At 47.2% G+C, this 13722-nt stretch overlaps 1 protein-coding gene across 1 annotated transcript in view; it reads left to right on the forward strand.

The window, feature by feature from the left end:
* The first annotated feature begins 3204 nt into the window (after positions 1–3204).
* The window catches only part of LOC119450171 (trichohyalin-like), a 52761-nt gene continuing 42243 nt past the window's right edge, over positions 3205–13722 (forward strand). The window contains 1 exon segment of the mRNA XM_037713546.2: positions 3205–5289. Within this exon segment, the coding sequence (XP_037569474.1) occupies positions 3661–5289 (1629 nt within the window). The 5' untranslated portion in view covers positions 3205–3660.

Raw genomic sequence — 13722 nt, forward strand, 5'->3', positions numbered from 1 at the left:
ACCACGGCCTAGCTCGAGTGCGAGTGGCGCTTTCTGTCTGTCCGGTTGCGGCACGACAGACAGATCCAGCTAACTTCTTCTGACATGCCAAATCAAAATTGGGCTCAATCTTCTCGGCCTGTTTCAAGAACACATCTCTCTTTCTCATTCCCCCCTTTTTCTTTCGTTTTTTTTTTTTTTTCACAGAAGTTGTCAGTGGGAAACCGGACAGCTAGTGCACACGGGTGAACATACCATTTCATTGCCCCCGACGATGTTATCGTGCCTGCCAGGATAATATGCGAAACAAGTGACGCAGGCTGTATCCAGTATACTCATCCGCAAGGTAACCGGAGCTTTGCATCTGGACTGACGAAACGCTTGCCTTTGCATATCCCAGACACGTGATATCGAACGAACAATGCAGTTATCTGTTTTTCACGCTGCGAACGCTGCAAGCAGGAAAAAAAAAGAAACAAAGAGATTGGGTTTCAGATTGTCTTTCCACCTTATAGTTCCTGGTTTGGGAGAACCGAGCAAACAAAGTTATCACTTCTGCATTGAAATTCAGTTGAACTTGAACACCACCCCGAACTGAAACGAAACCTCATTTCATCCGTAAGCATGATGGCTGCTTAGATGTGCAGCATACTTATGTAGAAAGAGGCCGTGCACGCCGTGCACTGACAGACATGCATGCGGGAGGTTCTCAAATGCGCATGTCGTTTACCCCTGTCCCATGGATCCAAGAGATGCCACCTCGCTCGGCCATATGAAACGTTACAACTTACACTTACCGAGACGCAGGAAATATCTCTTCGGTAGCTTCGGGGCTGGAGTGGCCCTTAGACCATCCGTTACGGATTCACAAAAAGTCAACCAACGAACGTGTCCCAAGTGGTCGGCTCCTGTGGTTACGTCAGATTCTCGACACCTACTTGGGCTATGCCCTGAAACTCGGGCGATCGCAATTAACATTTGTAAGCAAGACGGGATTGAAGCCAGATGTACCTGGAAAGTACGCCTATATTGGGATTTGAGCAATAAGTTTGCAGATGCATTGCTGCAGTTCCTGCCCGATGCACAGGTGCAAGCGTTTACACTAGCTTATTTTATTCCCCACATAGCCTTGCGGCATATCATTCAAAAAAAAAAAAAAGGAAGGAAAAAGGGTCTGCGGTGGATTACAGTGGAGATGAAGAGGTTGCACGATTTTGTAGCGTTTCCGTGAACCGCACAAGATATTACAATCTGACCGAGCATCCGGACCAAATCTTAGCTTATAGTTTTTGTAAAAGTACTGAAAGTTGGGCGAGTTGGTGGCTAATTATTAGGAAACTGCAGCGCACACACAAAAAACGAGGACACAAGGCGAAGGTAACGCACAACACGCCGTGGTTGCTCAGTGGCTATGGTGTTGGGCTGCTGAGCACGAGGTCGCAGGATCGAATCCCGGCCACGGCAGCCGCATTTCGATGGGGGCGAAATGCGAAAACACCCGTGTACTTAGATTTAAGTGCACGTTAAATAACCCCAGGTGGTCCAAATTTCCGGAGTCCCCCACTACGGCGTGCCTCATAATGAGATCGTGGTTTTGGCACGTCAAAACCCATAATTTAATTTTATTTAATGGTAACACACAGGTGCCTATGTGGGCACTGCCGTTTCATAATGAATTTGTCTAGCCTCTTAAACACGGAAGAAACAGACCGAAAAGTGCAGAAGACTTATGCTTCTCGCCGTAATCATGTGCAGGGCTTGCTCATTAAAAGGGCCAAACACAATCAATCAGATGGTCAATCAACTGGTTCAGTTGTGTATATTTAGCTTCCTAATGTTTCTCATACGACGCTTAACGATATTGCTACGCGTTCTTGCTTTACTCTTTGTTTTTCCATTGTATCACTTCGTTTTTATTCGTGCTTCTTTACAACAAATTATCGAGTTGCCGCTTGGCCGCAAGACGCGCCGACAGTATTCGAAGTTCATGTTCCGTGAGATTGCACGCGGGTCACCACTATTGTACATTCTCTAATGCACGTGAGCACCAGCGATCAGGGTGCCGAACCGAACCGCCGAATTTTCAGCCGAATCAGAACCGAAGCGAACGAATATGTTTTCCGCCATCTTGGAACCGAGCCCGAGCCGGAACTTTTAATGCGTTAGCATGCCTAGGCTACTTTGCGCACTTTTCTTGGGCTTGGTGTGTTTGAAATATGTATGCGTGTAACCGTTTTCCCGCCTGCTTGGGTCACATGGGTAGTCCATGGTCGAATGGTTAGCGCATCGGGCTGCTGTGCTGAGGTAACAGGGTTCGAAACCAACCGCCGGACCAACTTTGGTGGCTGAGTATGTGGCAATGTGTATACATATATGTGCCGCTCTTCAACGAACCTCTTCCACGCCGACATGGGACACTGTAGATGCCGAACTGGGTAGGTACCACGGTTCAATGAAACTCTTTGACGCCGACTTGCAGCACTGGGGATGTGCCACTCGGTCTGTTCTTGTCTTCAACGAACCTCCCAGCGATTAATCTGAAGTCTAGGATTTGGGTTGAGTGTTGTGTTTTTGGCCGGTCACCGTAACATGACAGTATTATCTAGGGCTAATATTCACGAAAAAAAAAAAAGAATCTTGGGCTACAATTGTTCTTAAGAGCAGACGCCAGCGAATCGTGATATTATACATTACATTATTAGCGAAGACGGCCAGCCATTGGCAAATTTTACTTTAGAATGAAAAGCTTCGTGATGGCCCTTCGCGAAATCGCAAAAGGCCAGCAGTTGCTTGGTAGGTCGGTTTTCGGTTATATGATATTCGTTTCGTGTATAGGACAGTTTCAGTTCGGTAATTGTCTTCGTCTTGACGCACACTCTCACTTAGATTTCGTTCGTATACAAATGTTTGCTGCGCGCATGAAATGAGCAACTTTAAAACTCGGGAGATACACAAAGACACAACAGCAGAAATTACCCCCCCCCCCCCCCCCAACTTTGTTCTTTTTTTATTATTTGTAAGACAGGAAGTGTAGGGGACGTTACATCAGAAGCCCGTGCGTTGAAACGGCGGGGTTGAGGTCTACCTCCCTCGGACGGTTCCTCCAGAATGCCGCTATTCAGGCAACCGTAGGTTACGTCACACATTTGATCACCGTCGATGCGTGAAGCTGTGGGAGTCAGCGGCTGGATGCCGTCCCACCGATTGTATGAAGCGGCGCCGCGCCTCGTTGTGGCGACGGCCAGCCGAGGACGCAGGAGACAGGTGGGGAGTGCCTGCGCCGGCGTGCGCCAGCGTTTAGAGGGCGCTCCGCGCGCTGTAGTGCGTGCTTCCCGCCATTCAGCAAGGCAGCAGGACGGACGACCGGGAACTGACGCGCCACTGGGGCTGCCACCGCAGCGGCATGTCTCGAATCCAAAAATACCTCGCCGCCTCGGTCGGTCCTAGCGCTGGTATTTATGGATCCCTTCTGCGAAGGCTTACTGCGCCCACAGAGCCCCGGGCTGCCTCGCTTTTCTTCCCGGGCTGCATGCACGCGAAATGCGGCTGGCTTTCTCTTAGCCGCAGCGGCGGCATGCTCCGGTCCTCGGCAATGGGCTCCGTCGCGGTGCTGCAGCTTCCAGCACGTGATCGTCGATCGTCGTCGGCCGTATTATGATGTGAACGTGACGCGGCGGAACAATGAGTGCCGGGGAGTGTCCCGGATTCGTGCCCCACTTCGCCAAGGCCTCGAGGTGCAAGCGCTGCTTCCGCGATGTCTCCGAGCATGGCAAGCCAACCGCAGCGGCCCCCGCAACTGCCGCCAAAACGACGACGAACGAACGTCAGCCGGGGAAGCTTCCCGGCCAGAACCGCAGGGACAGCTGTCCAAGCCCCCAAAATACACGTGTTGCTGCCGGCTCGTCGCCTTCGCCGGCGAGCCCCGCGCCAGCTGCTGGACAGCCGAAGGCCGCCAAGTCGCCCACAGCGGCAACCGCTGCGAACGCCACGCAAGAAGAAGAGGCGAAGGCTGTCGTGAGGCGCAGACGGACCGCGGAAGACAGTGAGGACGCCGAGGAAGAAGTCACCAGCGTCAAGCTCAGGAGGCGCCGTCCGCACTCCGCCGAGATCGGCGACGAGACGGCAACGAACGGCCGCTCTCGGAGCTCCGCCGATTCGTCGCGGCTGCAAGTGAGCAAAAGCGACTCGGAGTCTCAGAGCAGCGATACCGAAACGCAGCAGCAGCAGCAGCAGCAGCAGCCGCAGAAGCGACGCCCTTCTTCGTACGGCGCGAAAGAACGCAGGCGAAGTCAGCGCATCAAGATCGTGGAGGCGCAAGAAGTGGAGAAGGGCCCGTCTCCCTCGTTGCCCTCGGACTCCGCAACGGTCGCGTCGCCGTCGGCGGACGTGGAGTTCATCCTGAAGGTGAAGACCACCGCCAGTCAGCAAAAGGAGGAACGCGATGACGACGACGATGATGGGAGCTTGGCGCTTACGGAGACGACCGAAACTACAGACACCACGCTGGCATACTACGACAGTTACGAAGACATGGAGAACACCGTGGCCAAACTCAAGAGCCAGCTCGCGGCGGCCGAAGACAAGGTCCAGAGGCTCGAGAAGGAGAAGCTCGAGATGCAGAAGAGGCGGTCGGAGGTGACCGATACCGACAAGAAGACGCTCGAGAAAACGGCATCCGAGATATTGAAGCTGAGGTCTAAGATCAACGAGCTCGAGACCATTAACGAAGAACTAAAAGACGACAATAAGTGTCTCAAGCTTGAGGTGAAGGAACTTCAGCAGGAAGTGGACAAGCGGGACTTGGAGGAAGACGTTAAGAAGGAGGCCGAAGCGTTGAAAGTGAAACTTCAGCAGGCCGAGACGCTGTGTGAAGAGCTGATGGAAGAGAACGAAGAGATCAAGAAAGAGGTGCAGGACCTCGAAGAGCAGCTCGAAGAACTGCAGGATTCGTACCGCGAAGACCAGCAGAGCGAATACCAGGACCTGAAGAAGGAACTCGAATCGACGTCGAAAAACTGCCGCGTGTTGCAGTTCAAGCTGCGCAAAGCAGAGAGGCGCTGCGAACAGTTGGAACTCGAGAAGGGACAGCTGGACGACAAGGTGTCGGAGCTCCAGAAGACAGCGCAAATCGAAGTCGACAAGACGAGAATGAAAGTGCTTGAAGACGAGCTCCACGTTGCGAACGAGCTCTCTGTTAAGCTTGCCACGGAACTGGAAGTGTTCAAGGATGCGAAAACTAAGCTCGAAATGGACAATGCCGCTCTCAAGAAACAAATGAGCAGCGGGGCCAAAGGTGTTACTGTGAGCCAAGTAAGTGTTTAACTATATAAAGTATTCACTCACAATGCATTATTCCTTCTGTTGTCACCAGACGCGGATGGCGCAGTCGCGTTTTCTTGGACAATAACCTGGGCGTGCTTCCCTGCCTGTGAACACATGCTGGCACTTGAAACCTTGCCAAGGCATTTTCGTCTAGCATTAAAACAGAGCAGCAGGGGTCCTCTGGGAGAGCTTGATGAATAGGTGGCGCATTAAGCCTAGCAGGTGCGTTGCAGACAGACGCTTAAAAACAACAATAATAATAACTGTGAACGTCCACATATTGCAGCACTCTGTGTATCTTATAAACAAAAGGCGCTTGAGGCTAACGAGTTGGCACTGCCTAAAGCCAGAGGGCTAAAGCAGCTGTCTTGCGAAAGGTGGTTCCATGGCACATGCGACTTCTTATTTGTTTAAGGAGCGTAGTTTTCTGAAAAACAATGAAGACAAAGCTTTATCCCACAGTCAGTTTCAACTCCGAAAGAAAGCCAGCGTTGCCGAACGGCGTTGTCTGCTACCACACTTGTGAAATAAGGCGATGTGGCTTCTCGTGTCGAGTGTCGAGTGAAGAGATAAGGCTTTGGGGAATTTCGACAAAAGCTTTCCCGTAGTGTCAAATCTTCGTATCGCTTAAAGAACATATATACATGTACAAGTAAACCTCAATAAAGTCTTTTTAAGACGGTTAGGCTAAGGTCCGACGATTCTGCACACGCAACTTCTCAGCGGAATATAACTGTTGGTGTTGACAATGTTCATTCTCACTTTGTGTCCCCTTTGAACAGTGGCATGAAATGTTAAACAGTGTTCTAAACGCTGTGTAATAAATTTTGCACAGTTTCTGAAAAGAAAGGAAAAGCCTAATGGGACAGACTTTGTGTGGACTTCCTTCTTGAAGTTATTCTGCAATAGCAAACAATGAGCTGCTCCTTTACTGGAGTCATCAAAGTAGCTGTACTCTGGATTTGATGGATTTGTTTTTCTGGCGCTTAAAGTCTTTTTATGTCAACCATATTGAATTCAATTGGTCATGAAAAATTCATCCTGGGAATAATTTTTAAGGTAATTAAACATCTGAAAGCTTCCATTCAATAGTTTTGCTGATACAGTTTAAGATATAATTGAAAAGAATATTTAAAAAAGCGTAGTCAGGTTGAGTTTGCTCTATAAATGTCATCTGTAAACATTTAGCGACACACGCAGCCTAAAGTGTGGTTTACTGATTATTCAATGTTAAAATAAATTTGTCAGTGAGCGCAAAGCCCAATTTTACTCCTTTGAGAAGAAAGTTTGAAACACAAATGATCCTGAGAGAATAATATGTCCAACGTGCTTTCTGAGAGGAGCTGCACCAAATTGTGAGAAAATCCACGCTATATAGTATACTTTTGATGCAGTGAGCTCTACCATGGCAAAAGCAAAAAAAAAAAAAAAATTATACTATCATTGCTTCATACTTGACTCCTATGCACAGTGATTAAATGGTTGAAGCGCTATAACTATCTCATTAGTCTTCAATAATGTACTAATTCAATAGTGTTGTTGATCCCCCTTTCAGGCGTTCTAAACCTTCAACTATTGTATCTGAATCAATATGCAACTAATTCGTCATTAAAGCCGCAGTTCTCAATTTTCTGTCAGATGGAGGCATCCGCAGGTGCACCGGTGGAAAATAAAACAAAGATTACCCACATATGAGTGTGAATGACCGGTGTGACATCGTGGTTGCCATGGTTGCGAGGCAAAACGCAATACTACATGCCTGCAATGATGAAAGGAAGGGCAGAGTGACTGATACATAACGACGGTTGTTTCAATAAGATGGAAAATTGGACTAGTTTGTGAAGCTTCATGGTTGTTTCCATGAGAGCCATCGCAGATTGAAAGAAAAGACTGAAATAATGTTGTTTAGCGAACGCTTGAAAGATGACAAACAAGTCGTCGTTATCCACGAAAACGTGGAGGGCCAAAGACAAAAGTAAACAAATCACATACGTGGAACACAGATTACACGTGTATGTATCGCACATGAACAATTACACAGAGCTTGAAAAAGTTGTGCCGAAGTGTTAAAAGAAACGCAACCTGGACAGCAAAAATATGTCTATAGTGTGCACTGTTGGAAATTGGACTAAAGTTGCAGCAAGTGTTCCGATTTATAGAAATGATGCACAAATGTTCAATATTGTCGAACTAAAAGTATACATGTATTGCTCAAGGGCGCACAACCAACCAGCAGCAGGTTCTGAGAAGTACGCATGTAAGTTATTTTTGCCATCTGCCGACGAAGCTGCTGGATTTGCAGCCGCAACGCACAACACGCATCCGCTAAATGTGATTCGGTGTTAGCGATTCCGTTCTGTTCTCATGACAGCGAGCGCCAGAATCGTCCCACTCTTACTGCCGACGAATTGTAAAATAAGATTTGCGTCCCGAATATAGACGCTGGTACCAGCGAAGACACATTTGTTAAAATCAATCGCGTGCCCATATGCCCGCAAAGTTCGTCAAGATCACGCCTATAAGGGAAACCAGGCAGCGTCTCCAGTGGTGAGCTTTGTCTTCGATCATTCAGCTTAGCGTTGCACTGTTTGGGATAGTAGTGATTCTGGATGCAAACACTCAGCCCCATGAACCGAGCTGAGGCTAAACATTCCAAGCAAGATTTGCTGCTGGTTCGTACTGTTATCTACTGTATGTTAGAGGCGCCCGGCTCTTGCGAGACGAGATTGCAGGAGATGGAAGATAGCTTCAAGGAGACGCCATGGTAGCGTTTTGTTTCAAACTGCTTCATGCAAAGAAATCATATCTTACTTGCAGCATAGTGGTGCTCCTTTATAGTACAATTTTACTCATTTTAGTGCGAGCTGAAGGTGAAGCAGCCTGCTGAGTAACCGTCATGGCGAGGAAAAAGAATTTCTTGCTCGTGAATAAGCATGTTCCGGATGCGCTGCATGACAGGGAAAGGGCAATCTCCTGAGCATGGATACAGCTGTAGGGGGGCTGGCAGCTGTTCTTCGCTTGTGGACCAAACAGTTGCGAGCATTTCCCGCCCATGTGGAAAAAGCAAAAACAAAAAAGAAAGAAAAGCGTCAATTTCCCGATCCACGGGGGCAATGAAAAACCGAAGCTACAGATGCGACATAGTGTTTCCCTAGACATAAAGTAATGTTACATGCCCACAAGTTAAGTTATATGCCACATGTCTCGCGCATTCGTTGCTTGAAAACAGTTTCGGTGTTCCCCCTCATATTTCTAAATGGATCTACAATTCTGTTGCCGAGCGAATGAACACGCCAGCGCCGAACGTTGAGTCGGTCAGCGTCTTTTCGCGTCGAGAATGGCTGCTCCAAGAAAGCGCACGCGGCTGATGATGATGATAGATGATTTATATTTTTTATCTTTTACCCATCTATCCCCTTAGATGGGTAATCAGGTTTTTTTGCACCCCCTGCCAGGCTGTTCCTTGGGGGAAACATCGCCGTTGCTGATGTATCCGTTTTTATTTATTTATTTATTTATTTATTTATTTATTTATTTATTTATTTATTTATCCTTGCTACGCTCTTAGTGATGAACCACTGCAGCTGAGTGAATAACTGCTGCGCGCATATTAATAGTGAAAAAGAAAGAAAAGTGAGTCTACAAGCACCGACTGCTCCTCAAAACATTTCCTGTCGCATGCTTATTACACATTTTTTGCCAACACTATATTTTATTTATTTATTTATTTATTTATTTATTTATTTATTTATTTATTTATTTATTTATTTATTTATTTATTTATTTATTTATTTATTTATTTATTTATTTATTTACCCTCAAGGCCAAAGGCATTACAGAGGGGAGTGGGGAAAATACAAACAAATACAACAGCAAGATACAGTGAGTAATAATAACAATTTCGAACAGGCATGTACTTAAGTAATGGTTGTTAGTGCTTCGCGAAAACGTTGGTTATCAATGATTGATACAATGTCAGCAGGAAGGTGGTTCCACTCGATTGCTGTGCGCGGAAGGAAGGACTCAGAAAATGTTTTCGTTTTACAAAATGGAATACCTACCTTGTAGCGATGATCTATGCGATGGGACATATATTGAGGTGATAGAATAAGTATGTAGGGAAGAAAGGTATGGTAGTATATGTTATGGAATAAATTCAAGCGGCTAAACCTACGACGGGCTGCTAGAGACGGAAGCGAGAGGCTGGCTTTCATGGCTGTTATGCTAGCAGTGCGATTGTAGTTGGAGAGAATGAAACGAGTCGAGTTATTCTGAACAAGTTCCAGGGCAGTGATTAATTTTACATGCATAGGATCCCATACAGAAGCAGCATATTCAAGCTTTGGTCGTATTAAAGTTTTGTAAAGTATTAGTTTAACTGAAGAAGTAACAGTGGAAAAGTTGCGACGTAAGTATCCTAGCATACGGTTAGCGTTGTTAATAATGTATTCTGTGTGCACTGTCCAATTTAAATTACATGATATATGAACACCTAGGTATTTGTAAGATGATACGGATTCTAATGGAACACTGTTCAACAGATAAATAGGAGGAGTGTTAGTGTTTCGGGCGACACGCATAACCTTGCATTTTTTTATATTTAGTTCCATTCGCCATGTTTTACACCAATTGGATATAGCCACGATGTCTGATTGAAGAATGTTAATATCCCTATCAGTATTAATTTCGCGAAAGATTACACAATCATCAGCGAAAAGAAAGATGTCAGAGGAAACAACGGAAGGCAGATCATTAATGTAAATTAAGAACAGAAGGGGTCCAAGGACGGACCCCTGAGGAACGCCAGAGTGTACGTCAGTAAACGATGAGTTGTGACCATTAGCAGTAACAAATTGTAATCGGTTAAGAAGAAAGGATTCAATCCACTTAAAAAGGTTAGGATCAAGGTTAAGAAAACTTAGCTTGTGAAGTAGTAGCTGATGACACACTTTGTCGAATGCCTTCGAGAAGTCCATGAATATGCAGTGAGCGAAGGATGATTCATCAAGAATATGGTGCAATTTATGAGTGAAAGACAAGAGCTGAGTTTCACATGAATATGTTTTACGAAAACCATGTTGTGAAGACGAGAGAAATGCATTATCTTCGAGAAAACTAACTAACTAATGACATGCTCAAGTAGTTTGCAGCATGTGCTAGTAAGTGAAATGGGGCGGTAATTAAGTGGTGAAGTTTTACTGCCGGACTTGTGAAGTGGAACCACCTTCCCAATCTTCCAATCTGTAGGAAGGCTAGATGTGTCAAGAGATTGCTGGAAAATCTTGGTTAGTATAATAGAACTATAGGCTGAAGTACTTTTCAAAAATTTAGTACATGTACAATCATAACCAGGAGATGCACTTTTTTTGCGTGAATCAATTAGTTTAGCAACACCTGATACATCAACAAAAACGGGATACATAAATGGAAAATCAACGTGATACAGATTTGGTAGCTGCACGTTTGAAACAGGGCAAAAGTTTTGAACAAACACGTCGTTTAATGTTGTAGCACATAGGTTGCTAGGAACGTTATCACGGTTAAGGTTTTCAAGCGCTATGAATGAGTCGTGTGCTGGATTTATCAGACACCAAAACTTTCCAACATTATCCTTCAGCAGAGATGGCAGAGTTGTTGTCATGAAGGTAATCTTAGCGGATTTGAGCGCTTGTACATAAGACTCAGAGGCTAACTGATAGGCTGCCCACCTGGAGTTAATGTTTGAGAGTTTAGCTAAGCGATAAAAGCGTTTCTTCCTGTTCGATAAACGCTTAAGGTTAGGATTGTACCAAGGGGCACGCGGGTTAGTGGCGATGCTCCGCTTTGGGATGTATTTATCTGTAAGTTGGCGCACTTTGTTTTCAAAAAGATCCCAGTTAGCTTCAACAGACCGGTCATCGAAAGCTTCTAAGAAGAAGTCGAGAAACGTGGCTAGATCACTATTGATAGCCTGAAAGTTAGCTCTGTTGTAGTCTAGTATAATTTTGCTTACCTTCTCAGTTTTAGGATGTGGTGTCTTTAAGTGGAAATTAATAAGAACGTGATCACTGATTCCTGGTAAATGAACAGTGTCAGATACGAATTCTGGATTAGTTGTGAATAATAAATCAAGGGTATTTGCACCGTTAAGGCATACTCTGGTTGCTTCTGTTATAAGCTGGGTTAGTGAGAATAAAGAACACATGTCCAAAAATTCCTGAGCCTGGACAGAGGGCGGTGACAGGTGCGGTGGCCCAGAGTCCCATATAATATTCGGAAAATTAAAGTTTAAAGCTACTCTCGAGAGAAAGAGGGGGAACAGTGCCAGCAGAAAACATAAATCAACTTGGGATGTGTTTTATGTACTACGTGCGCGCACGCGTCATGACGTGGCGAAAGTTTCAAAGACCATTTCATTGTCTAACCAGTGGCGTTACGAAAGAGAACAAGATTTTGCTTTGTATATGCATTTTGTGACAATTATGCTGCCAGGCTAATGCACTGGACAAACAACATGCAACGTGTATGTGCAGCTGCTTTACGATCTCCAATCTCTTCCTGCACTCAGAGCGTCATCGGCCTAGCCGCATTACCTCCCCGTTGATTAAACTTGTTGGCGTCTTCTTCCATTCTGGGAAAATCGTTTTGTGTGAAATAAGCCGCAGAGGGATGGTCTGTTCGCGTAACAGTAATTCTTAGTGTTACTTCCACGGTGGCGTTACGTTAAAGGAAGCCATCCTTTTGAGAGCCAGTTCATGGACAAAAGCGTGAGCGTCGATTTAATGTTGGCAGTGCTTGAAGAAGAAATAAACTTTATTTAATGGGCCGGCACTTTGCTTTTAGTGGCCTCAGGTGTCGGCTCGAAGTCCTTGGACTCGGGCGGCATCTTCGGCTTGCCGGACGGCCCAGAGCTGGTCTTCCAGCTCCGAACTTTTCAGGGCCGCCTCCCAGCGGCGGCGACGCCGACGGCGAAAGGTCCCCGGCGGCCCCAGCAGCCGGGGCAACGGCGGGAATGAGCGAGCTCGAGGCTTCCTTTAATCTATTAACGCCTGCCGTTATGGGCGCGTCGCGAACGGTGGCGGTTTCAGTACCGTTGTTGCCGGCACATTCCCAGAGCATGTGTCGCAGCGTTGCTCTGAGTCCGCACGCTTTACAAGCATCAGTCGGACATAAGCTAGGGTAACAGTGGCGTAAGACTGCCGGACTTGGGTAACTGTGTTTGTAGTAAGCGTAAGTTTACGGCCTCTTTCCTGTTTAATTTGCGTCTTTCGAGGCTGTAGTGTTGTGTGAGGTCTCTGAACGTGGTCAGGCGATCGCCCGACAGCCACTGTGATTGTTGTTGTTGCAGCGTGTCTGTCGTAGTGTCTCGATCCGGCAGATCCGACGCCCCGCACTCGCGGGCGGAGGCGGCGGCCACGTAGTCTGCCACGGCTCGGCGAGTGAGACCTCGAGCCGCGGCGTGGGCCGCCTCGTTGCCCGCGAGCGGGACGTCGGTGTCCGCCGGGGTCCAGAGGAGGAAGACCGTAGAATTTTGTGACGTTGAGTCCCCGTCCTCACAGATTTGGAGTATGCGAGCCGCTTCCCGCGAGACGCGGCCGCGCGCGAAACTTCGGACTGCATGCCGCCTGCGAGTCGCTGATCACGATCGCAGCGTTCGGCACCGTGGCGAGTGCGAAGGCTATCGCGGCTTCTTCTGCCGCCTCCGTGTGTCCCGTGGTCACTGTGACACTCGCGAGGCATTTGCCCGTGCTGTCTACAGCCGCGATCACGTGCTTGAAAAAAAATTATCGTGACATAGCACCACGCCGCGTAGACAGCGCCTATAACACATAAATATGTTTTCCGCCATGGTTCAAACGCTTCCGTCACCTTTCCTTGCATGATTTTCGTCTACGGGTGAAGCCAGCATTCGCGTCGTGTAAAGCAGTTGTCGCAAGCGCTCTTTTGCACCAATGAATGCGGCTTATTAAGACGGAAATATAGAGTAATATATTTGAATGCTGGCTCTAGGCCTGCTTCGGGAAGCGGTAAGGAGAAATGAACGAAGTGTGGCTCACTGTGGAAGCTTCACACGCGAAGCTCCATAGTGAGTTAAATGCCTGTTTGTCGGTAGCTCGCGGTCGGGACCCAGTACTCAAACGACGTCAATCCCTTAGACCTGTATATTTGCCCAAATGTATCCAGTTCCTTCGCACTGCCACGTGAAGACAGGCTCCGTCAGTTTTTTGCGGTGCCGCCGCCTACGAGCAGAAAAGAGAAGTACTGCATTATGACACTAACGCGCACCGACAGTGAACGCTTCGGTGGTCTCACCACTACGACGCCTCGATGCCAGCATTCGAAGGGACGCTGGCATCAAGAAGCACTACCAACGCCACCTAGGTGGCGTTGCTAGGTGGCGTTGGTAGTGGCGTTCACCGTACTCAGCACAGCGGAGCGTGG

The sequence above is a fragment of the Dermacentor silvarum genome, chromosome 4 (genome assembly GCF_013339745.2).
Source record: "Dermacentor silvarum isolate Dsil-2018 chromosome 4, BIME_Dsil_1.4, whole genome shotgun sequence".
Taxonomy (NCBI): domain Eukaryota; kingdom Metazoa; phylum Arthropoda; class Arachnida; order Ixodida; family Ixodidae; genus Dermacentor; species Dermacentor silvarum.